General features: G+C 57.6%; 1 protein-coding gene across 15 annotated transcripts in view; it reads left to right on the forward strand.

Moving 5' to 3' along the window:
* The window catches only part of ANO1 (anoctamin 1), a 160,794-nt gene that overhangs the window by 89,546 nt on the left and 53,126 nt on the right, over positions 1-18,122 (forward strand). For 9 of the 15 annotated variants that reach the window (XM_073809310.1, XM_073809312.1, XM_073809315.1 and 6 more), the window contains exons 4-10: positions 3,917-4,015; positions 4,768-4,919; positions 6,440-6,494; positions 9,698-9,749; positions 12,032-12,097; positions 12,585-12,640; positions 16,118-16,159. In XM_073809310.1, coding sequence (XP_073665411.1) covers positions 3,917-4,015; positions 4,768-4,919; positions 6,440-6,494; positions 9,698-9,749; positions 12,032-12,097; positions 12,585-12,640; positions 16,118-16,159 — 522 coding nt within the window. The remainder of the gene's footprint in view (positions 1-3,916; positions 4,016-4,767; positions 4,920-6,439; positions 6,495-9,697; positions 9,750-12,031; positions 12,098-12,584; positions 12,641-16,117; positions 16,160-18,122) is intronic. The other 6 variants (XM_073809313.1, XM_073809314.1, XM_033861348.2 and 3 more) reach the window with 1 other exon arrangement.

Consider the following 18,122-nt stretch of genomic DNA (forward strand, 5'->3'; position numbering starts at 1 on the left):
CATAAACAGCGGAGCATGTTTTCGCAGGGAGGCCAGCCCGGGCACTGGTCCTTGACCACCATCGAGAGCGCTCGCCACGGACTTGGAAGAATATATTTTGGGTCTTTGCATGCGGCTGAGCACTGGGCGCAGAAATAAACTTGGGCCGTAATGGGAAAGAGGGGGTCTGCCTCACGGGGCCGTCCATAGTCACTTCTCGGTCATTTCATGGTGCCCCCGGGGCTTCCTGGAGCTGGGGAGGCGGCTTCAAGCTTCTTGGCCAAAGGAGTCCACGCAGGGGTGGTCTCACCAGCCTCAGGGTCACGGAGAGGAGCCGTAGCCCCAGGCACGGGGCTGGATGGAAGTGTTAGGAGCACCAGGGACTCCCCCAGCTGTGAAGCAAGTCTTGTCCTGCAAAGATTTGCAGATGAGCAAAACGGGGTTCAGAGAGGTGGAGTCACTTGCTGGAGACAACACAGCAGCCCGCCAGGACTCGGACCCAGGCTGCCCAATCCATGGCCGCCCCCAGTGCCCACCCGACCTGCCCCTTGAGAGCAGCAGGAAGATCTGGGTTCCCCTTGCCCGAGCCCCCGGGCTGCCTCCTCTGGTCCACGCTAGTCCACGTGCCACTGAGTCCCCAGCCCTGGGCCGTGGTGTCAGGCTCCAGGCTCCCTGCAGGTGTGCCTCACGCCAGCCAGCACACCTCGAGCCTTGCACGTCTGGTCCCAGTGCCCGAGCACCCTGGTCCTGGAAGCAGCCTCAGGACCCAGCTCCTGGACCTGCTTCTTCGAAGCTTCCAGCCACTTTGATAAGCTCCCTGCGCCAAGCCCTGTGGGGCTCTGACCTGCTGCTTCATGGTGAGTATCGTGGGCCAAGCGGCAGCTCCAAAAGCCGTCCTCCTGGAAGCTGCAAATGGGACCTTATTCGGAAGAAGGTCTTGGCAGATGTACGTCAGTTACTGATCTCTGCACCAGAGCATCCTGGATGCGTGTGGACGCTAAATCCAATGACAGGTGTCTTTGGAAGAGAAAAGAGAGGGAGACTTGAAACAGAGCCACACAGGGGAGAAGGCTTGTGCAGATGGGCACAGAGGCTGGGGGGATATGGCCACAAGCCCAGGAAGGCCTGGGGTCCCCGGCGGCCCCTCCCCTGGAGCCTCTGGAGAGAGCGCGGCCCTGCCCACACCTTGATCACAGACTTCTGGCTCCAGAACTGGAAGGGAATGAATCTGTGTTGTTAAAGCTGCCCAGTCTGTGGCCACTGGCTGCAGCCTGCCCTGGACACTCACAGTGAACGTGCAGAGCGTGAACCTCTGGGCTCCAAGGTGAGGACAGTGGCAGGATCACCCTCACGGGCCTGTCGTGGGGTTAAGTGAGTTGATACGCACAGATGCCTGAAGCAGGGCCTGGCACGTAGCGAGCGCCCGGCGGGGCCCAGCCTCCTCTCCCCCCACCCCGTCATCATCATTGTTAGGGGACTTCATCCGCTCGTTCAGTGGACATGCGCAGCATCTATGCTGCCCCGACGTGGGCAGCAGGGCCAGTGAGCTGGGAGGCTCCGGACAGGACTCGCCTGCCTGCTGGGGCCACATAGACAAGGCCTGTGCGGTGACACTGAGGCCCCGGGGAGAGGCTCGCTCTTCTGGTTGTGGGGGGCATGGGCGCCTCTTCATCAGAGATGGAGAGATGAGCTGGAGTTCTCCCAGCAGGTGTGGCCCTTCTCTCGAGGTGAGGCAGGAGCCCCACGTCTCCCTGGGGACCGAGGCTGGCGCTGGTCGAGTGCGTTTGGACCACGGAGGATTTTTTCCTAAAAATCAGTCCCAAGTGACTTTGACTCCGTTGCCTTTTGCCAAAACCCTGCAGTGATCCCATGAGCTGTGTACACTCTGAGGCTGGTGACGGGACCTGGGGCTCAGGGCCCAGCGCAGACCCGAGTCAGCCCCATTCCGAGTCCCGAGTGCCGGCCACACACACCCCCTGCCGTGGCCTGGCTCCCTTCTGCCAGGACCCCCGGAATTGTGGAAAGGTGAAGTGGGACCTCAACCTGGGGGCCCAGCGTGGGCTCCAAGCCCCCGGGGGTCCCCTTGAGACGGCTGGTGGACTGAGGACCCCACTGCCGTAGGGCAGCTCTGTCTGAGGGGAATGTTGTGTTTCTGTGCTTTTTGTTGCAATGGGGAACCCCAGTTATCTCGGGTGATTGGAAAGTCTGCTGGTGTTACCTGCGTCTTAGGTGGGGAAACGTGTTATCGTCACATTGATGCTATTCGCTCAGTAAAGGCAATCTCTTAAACACGAAAGGTAAGGGGAACACAGAAAACTAGAGAGTTGTTGGGATGTGTGTGGTCTCACCCACGATTAAGAGTGTGTATGGCCCGCATGTGAACCCGGGTTCCCACACCCGCCAGCTGCAAGATGCCAGGCCCTGACTTTCCACCCCCAACCTTATTGAGGAGTAATTGACAAATATAATTGTGTATATTTAAAGTCTACACTGTGATGACTTGATTTACATAGACACCGTGGAATGGTTACCCAGATCGAGGTAATTAACTGACCCGTCACCTCACACAGTTAACTCTGTGTGTGTGTGTGTGTGTGTGTGTGCACGTGCTGAGAACACTCTGATCTCTCAACACCTTTCAAGTATATGATACCATATTAGTAACTAGAGTCACCCTGCTGTTCATTAGGTCCTCGAAACTTAATCTTATAACTGAAAGCTGGTACCCTCTGACCTGTCTCCCCATTCTCATCCCCCCACCCAGCCCCTGGCAAACACCGTTCTACTCCACACCGTTTCTATGAATTCAGCATTTTTTTAATTCTACATATAAGTGATACCATGCAATGCTTGTCTCTCTGACCCATTTCACATAGCAGAATGTCCTCCAGGTTCATCCACGTTGTCACAAATGACAGGATTTCCTTCTTTTTTATGGGTGAATAATACTGCGATGTATATGTCTACACTCTCTTGATCTCTTCATCCGTCCAAGGACGCTCAGGTTGTTTCTGTATCTTGGCTGTCGTGAGTAACGCTGAGTGAACGTGGGGGTGCTGATGTGGACGTGCTGATGTCATTTCCTGGGGATAACTACCCAGAGGTGGGATGCCTGGATCATTCGATGGCTCTAGTTTTAATTTGCTGAGGAACCTAGGCGGTGACTGAATCTCTCAAGCCTCAGTGTTCCCCTCCGTGAAAGGGGGGCAGTGGTCCTGCCTTTCCCATAGAGCTCGTTGGAGTCAGTTCTCGAAGCTCTTAGCTTGTGCGGTTCCTGGTGGAGCAGCACTCAGGGGCCCTCAGCTGCCCAGTCCTGTCATTCAGACACGCTGGACCAGAAATGACTTGTCCAAGTTCACAGCAGCTTAGTGGGGGCGGGGGGCTGGACTCGAATGCAGCGTTACCTCGAGTCCTCTCACATTAGGATAAAGGCAGTGCTGACCCAGGGAACCCGGAGGGTGGCCGGGTCCAGACAGAGGTGTGTCCTGACCCCACAGAGATGCCCAGAGGGGACCATCTTCACCATCACCTCCTCATCTCTGCTTGGGCACCCCAGGGACACTGAGTACATCCACTCAGTCGAAGGGCCTGGGCTCTCAGTTGTGCAAGGTCTTCTGTGTCTCAGGCCGCTCTGAGGCCCCTCAGCTACCCCTCTGAGAACTTCCCAGGTGTTGTGGGATCGGGGACCTCCCTCCAGGCACCCTCCCGGCCGTTTATCATTCCCTTGGGACCTGGGGGAGCCCTCTCGGCCCCGCAGCTTGCTTCGATCATCTGGAAGGAGGGGATTCTAGCAGTGCCTCAAAGCATCGTCAGAGGAGCCATGAGGTGACAGGCAGAAGCAGCTGCCCCGTAAACTGTTGTGGTCCCCGAAGGTGAAAATGGTTTTCAGCCCCAAACATCTGCCCACGCTCACCAAGGACCTCTCCCCTCTCTCTAGACGAAAATTCACGGGGTTGGATTTGTAAAAATCCACGCGCCCTGGAACGTGCTGTGCAGAGAGGCTGAGTTTTTGAAACTGAAGATGCCGACGAAGAAGGTGAGTGGTGACTTCCCTACTCCACAGGGGTCGTTTCAGGGCTGCCCGGCAGGAGCACGTCATCAGGAGGGTCTGAGTTGTTATGAAAGCCCAAGGGAGCTTCAGCCCCCCCACCCCCGGGAGGGCAGGAGGCCTCCCATGTCCTGCGGGCGGAGAATATAACCCGCTCCCCCAGAGATGCCGCAGGAGCCCGGGAACTTCTCGTAGATACAAACACAGTGAAACTTCCCGCTCTGACCGTTCGTACTTTCAGTATTTCAGCTGATTTATCAGACTCATTTTAATCCCATTTCCTCGCTTGCTGGGGCTTTTCTTCTTAATGTCTGACAGCTTCAGGCTGGGAAGCGGTCTGCCAGTGCATCCAAGGAGCTTAGCGAGGCGTCGGGTTTACTTTTGTCCTTGGGGAGGAAAGCAGGGGGGACGAAGCTGTTCTCGGGAGTGAGTCAGCTCCCAGCTTCTCAAAGCCTCCAGAATCCTTTGGATTACCTCTTTTTAAACAAAAATGAAGCTGGGGGAAGTTCTCTGGAATGTCCTAGAATTGCCCTTTTGGCTGGGATCTCCCGAAACTCTGAGCTTTCAGGCTCATCTAGAAACGCGGATGTGGAGGGGGCATCGTGGCCCATCCCCGCCCCCTGTTCCCAGGCCGGGCCGTCTCTGTGGCAGGGGGCTAGTTCCCTGCCCGTCTCAGAATAGATTCCCAGAGTCATGGTTCAGCAGATGACATGCGTCCCCCTTCCCTGCCTCGCCCGCAGCTGTATCACATTAATGAGACCCGTGGCCTCCTGAAAAAGATCAACTCTGTGCTCCAGAAGATGACGGACCCCATCCAGCCCAAGGTGGCGGAGCACAGACCCCAGACCACGAAGAGGCTCTCCTATCCCTTCTCCCGGGAGAAGAAGCACCTGTGAGTGGAGACCCCCCTCCCGCTTGCCCTTCCCGAGGGCCACCCGCTGTGTGGTGATTCCAACCCGTGTTGGACTTGGTCCTCCGAGGCCAGAGGGAGTTCTCCAACCCGCAGTGAAGGGGGATTTCAGCCCCTGGAGCATGTTCGCATAAGAGCTTGTGCTTACTGAGCACAGAAGAGGCCCTGGAAATAATTTCCAAGGTCATTATTAACTGAGGAGTTAAGGGGACAACAAGTCTTGTCCTGCTGGGTGACACTTGGGAAAACTAGCTTGAGCCCATGTGAGGGAAGGCCTGGGCCTGGGATCAAAGCCCCAAAGCAGTGGCCTGGGTACCCTCCCCCCGCCCCGCTCTGTCCCTCTTGGGATGTGTCCCGAGGAGTCGGGTCTGGTTAGCTGCACCTCCGGAAGGCTGCCGAGCTCTGGGTGCCAGGAACCGAGAAGCAGCCCCAGCTGGAGTCCTGAGGCCCCAGACTCGCAGCCGGCGCGGCTGCTTGGCAGGGCTGCACCCATTCTGGAACCTTCCCTCCTCCCCTGCTACTGAGGGGCAGTGAGGCGTAGCCACCTGGGTCAGCGGCAGCTGCCAGGCCTCCGTGGGGCCTCACTGGGCAAAGCTGGAGCGAGGGCAGGGGTGGGAATAGAAAGCTTGGAGTCTGGGAATCCTGTGGGGATAGGATGACGAGCTCTAGGGAATGGGAGGCTCCTGGACACCCCTGGTCCCACAAGACATGAAGAGCCTCCGCTCAGAACTGGGGCTTCCGCCCTGGCCAGGGCATTAGTCACAGGGCCCGGGCCACATGCCTCACTCGCTGTTTCCCGATCCTCCGGGGGATAAGACATAAGAGAGAAGGGAGTGGCTCCGGCCCAACTCCTCCCACCAGCGCCAGGACCCGGGCCCCCGCGCATTAGAGGGAGACGCCCTCTTTCCATGACCCCCAGGGCCCTGGCCACCTCCCTTGGCACCCCCTGCCTTGCCAGGCTTGGCTCACCTCCAGGCTCTGGGCCACCCCCAACCCCGAGCCGCCCTCCCCGGCTGTACGCTGAGTGTGTTGGGAATCGAATAACGTGTTCCAGAGACATCCCTCTGCCCTCAGAAAGCCTTAGGAAATCTCTGTGTGGCCCAGGACCTCAGGACGGAAACCATTTGGAAATTACAGGGAGACTGTCTTAAATAGTAAAGTGTCCGATGGTGGGATCACCCCAGGAGTGCTGCAGCAGAGACTAAAATCTGCCCCCGAGGGTGTCATTGGAAGGAAAAGGGATCCTTGGCGAGGGAGGTCTGACCACAGTTGCCCCCGGGGTCACTTCCCACCCACGGGGGTCTCCCAGCCTCCCCGAGGGGTGAGAGGATGTACAGACTCTTCCAAATGCCTAGGGTCGGATCACACCCGGCGTGCGGACAGAGCTTCGTCAATTTCACGGTCACCGTTCGCGGGGGGTAGTGTGGTCCCCCAAGGCCTCGGAAACCGGGAGCGCTGACTCCAGTGAGCTGTGTCTCTTTTTGTTCCCAAAATTTCAACAGATTTGACCTGTCTGACAAGGATTCCTTTTTCGACAGCAAAACCCGGAGCACGATAGTAAGTATCGCTCCCTCGTGGGAATCCATAGCTCCCCAGCAAGGTGGCCCCAGGAAACGGGATGATAATTTCATTTCAGCAGAGCTCCTCTGGGTGGAAGGGGCTCTAATTGTCTGTGACAGAAATAATTAGAATAATAAAACCAGCGGGCTGCAAGGGGCCCAGGGGATGGCGGGGGTGGAGCAGCAGGGAAGAAGCAGAGGGATTCCAGACCCGCTGGGTTATTTCAAAATGTTCCCGCATCTTTGCAGTTCCCAGCTCGCCTCTCCAGCCTCCTTGCCACTTGCCCTCGGTGGAATCTGTACGTCCCCATCTCTCTGGGGGTTTGTGAGCAGGCAGCCCTGGCAGGAGGGATGGGGTGGTGCAGGCAAAGGGACGAGGGTTTGGGTAGACTTCCAGAGCCTCGCCAGATGAGCAAACTGTGGCTTGAAATCTGACCAGGCCGCCCTGCCCTACTCCAGGTATTGGTTTAACGTTTATCCATCGGCCGCCACGTTGTCCACCAGCCAAGCTGGGCTGTGCATGGCTCAGGACCCAACTTCTGTCTGAACGAGTATTAACATCTCAGCCAAGCTGCCGCTTCTCTCTCTTCCTGGCCCAGAAAGCCCAGCCTGGCGAGGAGAGGGGCGGGGCTGGCAGGAGGCGGCCGCTGGACCTTGAGCAGATAACTGCCCCCCACAGCCACATCCTGAGACGGGCAGGCACCCAGGCACAGGACAGCGAGTGGTGTAGGCTGCCTTGGCCTGGGGGGCTCAGGCCACTGCCTGGACAGACAGAGCCCGGTCCCATCAACCCTGTGTCCCCTCCCAGCCTCGCGACTCGCAAACGGGACGAGGTGGTGTCCTGCCCAAAGGGCAGCCGTGCGCCCACACCAAGGGTAACCTGGGTGCAGCGCCGGGAACGTAGCCGCTGCTGTGGTTTTTATTATTGGCCACGTTACTGATGAAACTAGCAATTAAGTCTCATAATTTATAATAAACAATGAGGAACTCGTTTATGCAAAAACGTCAGCAGCCGATGTAGCTCGAGGCTGACGTGTGGTCCAGGAGAGGTAAGCTCTCCCTCTTGGAAACCGACCGCGCAGGAGAACCAGACGCAGTTGAACCTGGACTGTTTCTCTTTTTCTCTGTCATTTTGGGGTGGGAGAGAATTGGAATGGCCAGCTGGGGAAACCGAGGCACGCGCTGCGTTTCCACATGTATGTGCGCCCCAGTTTTTACACGATCTGGAGCCACCGGGACGCCCCTGGAAGCACAGGGCTGGGTGCAGATTCGTAAATTCATTCTCTTTTTTTTTTTTTACTTTTTTTACTTTATTGTTTTATTTTATTTTACTTTTTTGGCCACACCATGTGGCTTGCGGGATCTTAGTTCCCCGACCAGGGATCGAACCCGGGCCCCTGGCAGTGGAAGTGCGGAGTCCTAACCACTGGACTGCCAGGGAAGTCCCCGTAAATTCACTCTTGCTGTCGGGGTGGTGGCCTGGGGTTGGGGTCATATGTGAATGGAAGCTCTAGGCCCCCTCTCGTGGAGAATCCACTTTAAAATGGAGCTCAGACCATGATCCCCAAGTCACAGAAGGCAATTCTATCCAAGCCAGTAAGTGTTACTGAACGATCCATCACTCCGATTACCTCTGGGGTGGGGGGGTCACTCTCTCCCAGAGACCCTGAAGGCCTGTTTGTAAAACACCAGTGCTCCAGAGAAACTCTTTGGTGACTCAAAACTTTGCCCTTGGTTAGTTGGACCCTGTGGTCTTGAGACCCAACGTCCTTCTAGACAAAGATATAACAGTCCCTCCTGTCTCCTTCCCTGTGCTGCTGGCATGTCGGGGCAGCCCAGTGTGCAGGCGGGTAGGAGTCGGGATCAGCAAGGAACAGTGGGAAGGACCTGAGGTGCTGGTCTTAGGACTTGGATTTTCAGCCTGTAGGCACTAGGGAGCCATAGATGGTTGTGGAGCAAGGTCCTAGAAAGATCACTGCCAGTGGCCAGTCGTGGAAGGGCAGATGAAGGGTGGGTGTGGGATCACAGGGGTGGTTGTGAAGGGGGGCTGTGGCTGCACGTGGAAGGGAGGAGGTGGTTATGGGAGAATCAGCAAGGTCAGGATGAGGCCACTGATTAGATGCAAGAGATGCCAGGGAGAGAGCCAGCTAACTGGGTCATCCATCCATTCACTCATTCATCAGTCAGTTACTGAGCACGTGGTGTCTGCCCAAGATGGGCAGGAGGTGAGGGAGGCAACAGGCACATGGCAGGGGTGGAGTAATCCGGGACAAGAGAGCAGAGTTAGGGAACTGCCTGGAGGTCCAGTGGTTATAGGACTGGGCGCTTTCACCGCCAGGGCCCATGTTCATCCCTGGTCAGGGAACTGAGATCCTTCAAGCCGAGTGGGGCGGCCAAAAAAAAAAAAAAAGAGAGAGCAAAGTTAGAAGGCAGAGCAACAGGGACGGTGGCTGCCCGGTGACCTGTTTGTTAAGGTGACTCTGTAGCCATTTAGCTCTCAGGGGAGAAGCACTTCTGGCAAAAGAAACAGCCGTGGTGAAGGCCCTGTGGCGTCAGGAGAGGGCTGGCGAGTGAGGGGGGCAGCCAGGAAGCCAGGCTGCTGGGACAGGGCTGGGCGGACGGAGAGGAGGAGAGAAGGTCAGATGGCCCAGGGCTTGGGGGGAACCGGAGGGTGGGACCTCGGGGGAGTCTCGAGGGGTTAGAGTGCCCTGACCCACGCGTCTATGGCACAGGGCCAATTCTTTTCACCCCATTTTGTGGGTGGAGAAACTGAGGCAGGGGCACGAGGTAGTTAGCGCAAGACCACACGGCTACAAGGACGCAGACCCAGGCAGGCAGACCCCCAAGCCGGGGCTCCTGAGGCGGCGAAGTGAAGTGTTTTGTTCGTAAAAGGGGCACAGGTTTCTAGAACATTCAGGGCCACACCCGAGAGTGGTCGTATCAGCGGAGTCCTCATGCCTCTGCATTCCAGCTCACCTCTCAGCCAAAAGGGGCGGAAACCCACCAGCAGAGGGCACAGGACCCCCGTACTCCTGCGCCCAAGCGCAGCATGGGCCCTTCGAAGCGACCTTGTCCCCAAGAACGCCAATCCCGACCGCATCCTTGGGGCACGCAGGAGGCTGGCGCTGGTAACGGTCACCACCTCCCTTCCCAGTGACCCGTGATGGTGTAGCTCTGGTCCCCCCCTTGTCTCCACAACAGGTCTACGAAATCCTGAAGAGAACGACGTGTACCAAAGCCAAGTACAGCATGGGTAAGGGCGTGCCTGGGGCTCGAGCTCAGCGCTCCGCTCACGGCGTAATCTTGCCGCTCCATCTTCTCCGTGGGAGGCGGGTGGCGGCCTGGGGATTTTTAGAGGGCTTTGATTTAAGGCTGGTGTAACAGTCTCAGGCAGGAGGGCCGTTCCAGGACCAAGGGGCGGTTTTACGACCCTTTTAAGCACGAAAGGATCCTCCTCTCTGGCTTGAGGCATCTGTGGCGGCCTGTGGAGCCTCTCAGCGCAGAGGCGGTAAATCCTGGCTGCTGGAAACTGGAGGGTGACCAAGGGGTTCTGACCCTCTCTTGACCTTCACAGTCCAGGGGGAGGTAGTTAGGGTTCCAGCCGGGGCAGCAGCCAGACACACGCACAGTCTAGAAGGTGCCCCACCCGGGCCGTGGCCTTGCTGGAAGGGGTGCCCCTCGACGTGTGCCCTTAGGCGGAACCTGCCGCAAAACTGGCCCCGCTGGGCTCCTCGGGTACCGGTTTACAGACCACCTCAACCACAGGTGCAAAACCTTCTCGATTAAAGCGTGCAGAGGGAACCATCCCCCCCGCCCCGCGCCCCGCCATGTAGGTCCCTTGCCCACCGCTGCAGGCTGAGTTTGCTAAACGTTTGCAAAACGTTTCAGGGCAAAGCGATGCCTTTTCCCGGTCTTTCCCCCCTTCCTGTTGAGCCGCTTTATGCCCCGCTGAGAGCGGAGCTCACGGCACAATCCTTCGTGCTCTGGAAGCATCTGAAGCTCCGAGCCTGTGGTTCAGGAGAGATGCCCCGCCTATGGGCTTCCCGGGAGGGAAGGAAGCGAAGTACAGGAGGACTCAGATGCTCGCAGCTGAAGTCTGGGGCAGGCCCAGGATGCAGCGGGGGGGAGGGGGGAATGACACCTCCATGCTCAGCCAGGCTGCCCAGTGGTCAGTCACGGGCCCACCCTCTGGGCCTGAAATTTCTAAGCCCGTGTACTAAGTCGTGGCGGGGGACACACTCTCAGGAGTCGAGAGGAGGCCAGGAAAACTGTCCCCGATGGAGCAAGGTCCTCCAGGGGGGCCCCAGCCACCAGAAGTGGGGAGAAGCATGGGTCTAGTCCCAGCGATGCCTCTCAGAAGTCAGTCTCCCTTTAGCGCCCCTGTGGGGTCCCTTCTGGTGGAGACTCGTGCGGTCGCTGTGAAGGTTTGAAGAGAGTCCAGGGTCTGGCCCTTCTCAGCTGAGCTGATCCCCGCCCCGGGCCATGCTGTGGCCAGTTCCCTGGCAGCGCTGGTTCCCAGAGCCAGTGATGAAGCAGAGAGATGGGGGGGCCTTCTCTGCACCCCATTTCACACTGGCCTTGTCTGAGAGCCCTCCTGACCTCCAGATTCATGGATGGGTTCGGTCCCCCACCAGCCTCTGTGCCAGGAAGGTCCCTACCCTCAGGGAGCTTCCATTCCGGAGGATGGAAACAGATGAGAGCTGACAAGGTAAACCAGAAGACAATCTTGCAGGCTGAGGGAGATGGGGAGTGATGGGGGATGTAGAACCAGTGATCAGAGGTCCTTCTGATGAGATGACATTGGAGGGGTGAGGCTTCCGGGTAGAGGGCGCACCTGTGGCAGACGGTGTTGAGAGCATTCGAGGGGCAGTGGGGGGGCCCAGTGAACCTGAATCCGGCCCCCTGTTCATTTTTTACTGCAGCTGAACTTTCCACTCATGGGGCTTTGGCCACGAGCTCCCACCTGGCTCCGGTTTGGATTTCTAAGTGTCCCTAGGTGCCCTGACCATTCCAGATCACTAGCTGGGGAGATGGTCTATTTTTAAGTGGATTTCAGGGAGTGCCTTTCCCACCAGTGTCACAGCAGAGTAGTCAAGAGTAGGCTGGCCAGGCCACTGAAAAATCTGACCCCCTTACCACCCAGAAAGCCTCTTCATCCAGGCAGAGGGTTCTGTGACCAGCAAAGGGCTTCGTGGAAGCTCCTGGGCAGCCCTGGCCCCCAAGGATGTGTGTGAAGCAAGATCAGATCTCTGGGAAGCCCCAGACCCATGCGTGGCCGGGCTCTGCCTTACCCCCTCACGACACTGTCTTCTGGGGCTGGGTGCCCGAGCCCACACCTCTGGACTCTAGGAGGTGCAGGTGTGGTTATTTTTATCCTGCTCCCAGCGCGGGGCTTCAGGCAGCAAACAAGGGGCCCAGCCATCGTTCCCCTGCCCCCAGGAGTGCTGGACTGTGAGTGAGCGCTTTGCCCCCCAAATGCAGCTTTGATCCTTTCAGGCCCTTTTGCATGTAACTAATAGCCGGATGTATAAACAGGGCAAGGAGAGGGAAGAAAGAAGGACTCTGCCCTTTTAAGTAAAAGGCGAAAATGTGGTAAATACGGTAAGTGCCTGTGCCCCCGCGTGGGGCACGCAGGCCTCCTCTCTGGCTTTTCCAATCAACCTAAAATCTAATTCCAAATTGTATGTGTGTTTTCTGACACCATCAATTTTTCCATCCATATTTTTCTCATGATTCAGCTTTTCTAACCACTTACAATCCCCCTTCCTCACCTGCAGGTTTGCCCTCCAGCAGGCGGGGGTAGCTGGTGAATCGCAGGTTTGGGGGTACCTCCTTCCTCCCAGATGTAACTTCCTCTCGGGGTTTCCTCTGTGTCTTCCTAATTCTGCCAATAGAGCATGTTTTTATCATCTCCTAGTCGAACCCGGGGAGGAAACCCCAGAAAGGTGGTCGGGCTCTGTGCAACCAGGTGTGGCTCGCTTTGAGAAAATTCTCGGTGATTGAGACAGCCCTGGGACCGCTCTGATTGAACACGGAGCCGTTGGAGACCGGCCTGGTCCGTAATCCTCTCTCTGCCTTTGTTTTCAAGGCATCACGAGCCTGCTGGCCAATGGCGTTTACTCGGCAGCCTACCCACTGCACGATGTAAGTAACCTTGACAAACATAGTTCATCTCTGTGCGTCATTTGATTCTCCAAACCCCGAGGGAGCTCTCGTTATCCTGTGGTCGGGGCTTCCTGCTTTGGCGCTCCTGTGAATGTCAGCCGCTCCCGGCCTTTCCTGGTTCCCCAGGTGGGGACCAGAGTCACACACAGAGCCATCTATTCTTACTGAATCATTCCACCAAGACAGGGGCACTTGTGGCAGAAACTCTGCACGGCCATATCTGAACTTCACGGCCAGCTGGTCCACAAGAAGTTTCCCTGGCTCTGTCTCCCCTACCCCACCCCACCCGGGCTCTGGCAGAATGACCAGAGAGCTCTGTTTTGTATCTATTTCTGCAGAGCAAGTGGCCAGTTTCCTGAGCCGAATCTCCAAATCCCACTGGTATCCCCCTGACAAATATAGCCTGTGGCCACGGCCGCGTTGTCTTGGCTTGGGATAGAGAGAGAGAAGATTCTCTTCTTATTGTCTCTATGGAAACAAGGACTAGGGTTCAATAGGGCACTGGGGATGGGCCATGGGGCCTGAGCAGTGTGGGAACTCCGGACAGAGGATCTCTGGAACTTTCCAAATGTGCGTTACTGCAAAGGCTAGGAGAGAGAGAGGACAGGCATGGGGGCCCGGGGACCCAGATTCTAGTCCTGGCCGCTCACGCCTCTGTGACCTCGAGCAGAGGCAGCCCCTGTCCTCTCTGAGCCCCAGTGCCCCCATCTGCAAGTTAGAAATAATACCTGCCCTGTCCAGTTGCCAGGGCTGCAGAGGGTGTTAGCAGGAATTCAGAAACAGAAGGGCTTTCAGTAAGACGTTGGACGAACGGGGGGTGGGGCCGGACCGCAAAGGGCTGTCCACCCGGACCGTAGCCTCAGAGGGAAGGATGCTCAGACGACCTGCCGCAGTCCCCCGTCACTCACTGTAAGGATGTGGGCTCGACTGATCCCGTTTTCCCGCCTCTGTGCCTCCGTTCATGCTGTTCCTTCTGTCTGCAGTGCTCTTCCCTCCTCCTCTGCCTGGACGACCCCTCCCCAGGGCCAACAAAGCATCCCCACGGAGCCTTCCCTTCCCCGCCTCCCCGGCACGGTTGAGTCTTCCCCTCTGGACCTCCATGCTCCCTGTCCCACAAAGACAACACTGTTGGGCCGCCGTTCATTACGCTGCATCTCGTGGAAGCCTCTGCATCTAGTAGGCGCTTGATAAATGCAGCGCGGGGTTAAGTCCAGGTGTCTTGGTGATTGGCCTGTTGCGGGATGAATGCTTCGAGGGAGGACTCAGACCCCGCAGGTCCCGGCGGGCGCTTCCGGCTTCTCCCTGGAAGGCGCCTCGCTCCTCCGTCCCATCTGTGCCGCTCAGGTTTGCTCAGCCCTACTTGGCCTTTGAGCTGTCACTCCTGCCAAGATGTCAGGGACAGAAGCCGAAACGTTTCAGGGCCTCCCTGCCTGTTTGATTCAGCCCTTTAAGTCTTGAAAGGGAAAGGGGAAAGGTCCACATTTCTGAGCACCTACTGTATGCAAAGAACTGTGTCTAGCAGGAGCTTTATCTCCTTTAATCCGGGGCAAACACGGAGGCTCAGAGAGCTTTAGTGACTCGCCCAAGTTCACACAGCCCCTGTGGAGGAGCTGGGCCAGAAGCCAGCCCTGGCCGCACCACCCCTGCGTCCTCCCCCGGAGGCCGACGCACCCCTTTTCTCAGGCTTCGCTGCCACCTTTGTCTCAGGAATCAATTCTAGCAGCAGTTTAAACCGATGAGTCCAAGACTTCCCCTGAGCCCCCAAAAAGCACCTCCAAGGTCCTCCTGCTAGAAACCCCTTGCGCACCATCGTCTTTGTCCCTTACACAGCAGTAGGGAAGCCCGCCGCGTGGGGTTTGTTCCCACTTTACAGATGGGGAAACTGAGGCTGCGGCTGCTCAAGCAACTTGCCCATGCGCACACGGCCGAGGAGTGGAGCCCAGATCCTCTGGCTCTGCTTCCAGCGGGATGATGGATCTATCTCAGTCATCTCGAGGGAATATGAAGTTTTACATCCACGAATTTTCCGTACAGCGGGTGGACACACACCCCGTTAAGTACCAAAGCTTCTGTTCAAATATCTGGGGAGATAAATCCTCTGAAGCTGGCCCTGTGGCCCCCACGCCTTAAACAGAGGAGGCCGGCTGTTGCGAGGCTGCACCTGGCCTCTGGCAGGCAGCAGGCCCCTTCCGCGCGTGTACGCTTCTCGCCATCTGCCTCTCACCCCTGAGCTGTCCTGGTCACATCTCAGTGCGTGGCCCAGAGCATCCCACCCTCTCCAGGGCCTTGCTTGCTGCGTTCACTCACTCATTCATTCATTCAACGAGAGCGTCTGCCAGGCCAGGGGCCGGGGTCATTGCCAAGCAGACAGCAGCCTGTTAGGACGGCACATAGGGGAAGAGCCTTCTACTCCATAACCAGCATTCGAATCCAGAGAAGGACTTGGCGTTTCAGCCACTGCTGGGTGGCTGTTTGGCTTCCTTCCTGGTTGGCATCTGACTCCTTCAAGGTCACCGGCTAGCTGACCTCTACAGAGATGAGGTGCTGCTGGAATCGTGGGCCCATCTTAGACAAGAGGGAAAACTCTGGGAAGGGGATAGGTTGGGTTGGGTGGAGAGGGCCCCTGAAGACCCGGGGGGGAATTTGGTTAAACTGCTCCCAGAGCATCTTCATGCAAAGACCACAGGAATCGGTTGCCCACCTGGTGGTCAAGTTCTCCCTGCCTGGAGGGGGCTGGCGGGGCTGGAAGGGGGGTCACGGAAGGAGCTGGTGAGAGGAGCGGGCACCAGGCAGACCTCCCAGAGCCCTCAGAGCTTTATCTGCCCGGCAGTCCTCAGGACCGGTTGGCCAGGCTTCTAGTCATCAGTGTTACCCGTTGGAATACTGGGCTAGCTTTCGACCTTTAGACACTCCTTCTCTTCCATTGGATTTGGAGGCCTGGATCCAAGTCCCAGGTCTGACCAGATTTTTCTGTCTCTCCCAGGAATGTCAGTTTGCTCCTCTGAGCCTCGGTGTTCCCATCTGTAGAATGGGAGCATTGGACTCACCGATCTGTATGCACTGGGATCATCTAACTCATGGTCCCTCCTGGGACACATGAGAGGAAAGGGGGCACCACCCTAGTGGGGCCTGGGATGAGACTCCAGGACCCTCCTGGCAGAGTGGGATGCACGTTCACCCTGTTGACAATCCCTCCAGCCCCTGAAGCCCCCTTTCCTCTGTGTCACCAGTTCCAAGGACCTGACCGCATTCCCATCCTGGACGTCGTCTCTGTGTCGAGGGGAAGGCGCTTCGGGCTTTCCCGGGACACTTTTTATCCTAGGAGGAGGGAGCCTGGGCGCCCTTCCGCACTGTGTGAAGTTCTGTCCTGGGACTAGCTCACCTGCGTAGTGGGGGCAGCTGGAGTGCATGTCTGGAAAGGTTACAGGACAGTAAGACACCTTTCTCTCTTTACAGGGAGACTATGAAGGGGAGAACGTGGAGTTCAACGACAGGAAGGTATGTGCTACAGAGCCGGGAGACCGCTCCTTGGGGTCTGGGGGTCTGGGGGCCAGCAGGGGACAGGGCTCGGGGGTCACGGCACTGCAGCCCCACATCTGAGCGAGAAGGTTGGTGAACTCACCTCGTTGGACTGTTTTCCTCTCTGATTCTCAAAAGCATCCTTGGCAGGTTGAGCGTGTGAAGGGAAGGGACGTGCCCCCCGCCTGCCCTTCCTTCCTGCACTGACCTGGGCAGCTTCAAACCCATGTCTCACTGGATCGGTCAGAACCTCCAGGGCTCTTCGCCAACCTTTGGCCTAATCCTGCCTGGCTTCCGGGAGAGTAACTCTGGGAGCCACGGGGCCAGCACCTGGAGTGCACCAGCCCCCAGCAGCACGCGGGAACACGATGCATGGCGGTCAAGCCAGTTTCTCAAACTCACTTGACCTGGAACCCTTTTTAATGGGAAAGTTATGGAGCTGGTGTCCCATGAGACACACTGTGGGAAATGTCTAGTGATCCTTTATTCTTCAATGGTTCTCCCTAATTCCACCCACCCAGGCTCTCAGGAAGCTCTGGTCCTGCACCCACCCCACATCCACGCCACCACAGCCAGTTCTCCTTCCCTCGCGTGCCCACACCCGGATCCCAGCCTCCCTGCCTCCACATGAGCCTATCCCAGCTCCCCAACAAGCCCTGCCCTCCCTCACCTCAGGGAGCAGCCCTCCCTGGGCTCTGCGTTCCTTTCAGCCCCCTTTGTCCCATCTCTTGCTCCCCAAGAACGGATCCTTCCAAGGTGCCGGGTAGGGATGTTTCCCTGAGAACCTCACAATGGAGGCCTTGTCCCAAATTGCAAGGCCCGGGAGACTCTGCGTGTGGAATGCTCTGTTCCCACCTCCCTCCAGCCCCCCATATGTGTTTTTAAGCCTCCGGTACTTGATACAACTCGCCTGCCCGCCCGCCCGGGAATCCAGCTGAAGATGCTATCTGATTTAGCACAAAAATTACATATTTGGTTATTTTTAGTGTAACATCTGGCATTCGTCTGAGAGCCCGTGACTTGCAGATCTCCTCCATCCCGTCCACGGGCCTGCCCTGCACCAAGCCGGGCCTCAGAGCCCAGCCCCCTTCGTCCCTCTGCAGCCCTCTGCCACTGCCTGATGCCCTTCCTCCACAGAGACCCTCTTCTGGCCGTTCAGCCTCCAGGGCCCAGGCCCCTCCGCCCTAATCTCCCACCCTCTTCCCCATGCTGCAGCCGCACTGCCGCCTTTCTAATCTAAAGACAACTTGGCCGATGGTCGTGTCAGTGCCAAGACTGTCTCATTCAGTTATTACTCAGGAACGATTTACTGGGCACCATAGTGTGCCGGCCCAGCAGGCACTCCAGGTTTATCCAGACCCAAAAGCTCCGCGCCTGGAATGCGGCCCGCTTTCCACCCCGCTCTCCTCACTTAACGTTATGTCCCAGCCATGAATACAAAGACTGGTCCATGATCAGGGAGAATTGGACGAGTGGATGGACGGATGGGTGGGTGGATGGGTGGACAGATGGACTGACAGATAGATGGACGGGTGGATGGATGGAGGGAGGGAGGGATGGCTGGATGATGAGTAGTGGTGGGTGGATGGAAGGAAGGAAAGAAGGCAGGGAGGAAGGGGAAAGCCCCAGATACGTGTTTGTGTCCTAACTCAGAGAACTCTTTCTCCCGTGGTCGCTGCATCTAAAGTGATCTGGTTCGGAGTATTTTGCTTTCACAATGACAATATCTGTGGCATCCCGTCAGTGGCAGGAGCCCCAAGTGCCCGAGGACGGAAGGGGGGACGTAGCCAAGCAAGGCCCTGGCCCTGTGCTGAGCCGGCGGAGCAGGGGCACGGTAGGGATATTTCAGCAGAGGCAGGCCTGGGCCAGGGCTGAGCAAGGCCACAGCTATTGGCCTGATCTTCGGGCCACAAACGCTCGGGGCCTTGGGGCCAAGCGCTCC

Source organism: Tursiops truncatus, chromosome 8, assembly GCF_011762595.2.
Source record: "Tursiops truncatus isolate mTurTru1 chromosome 8, mTurTru1.mat.Y, whole genome shotgun sequence".
Lineage (NCBI taxonomy): Eukaryota > Metazoa > Chordata > Mammalia > Artiodactyla > Delphinidae > Tursiops > Tursiops truncatus.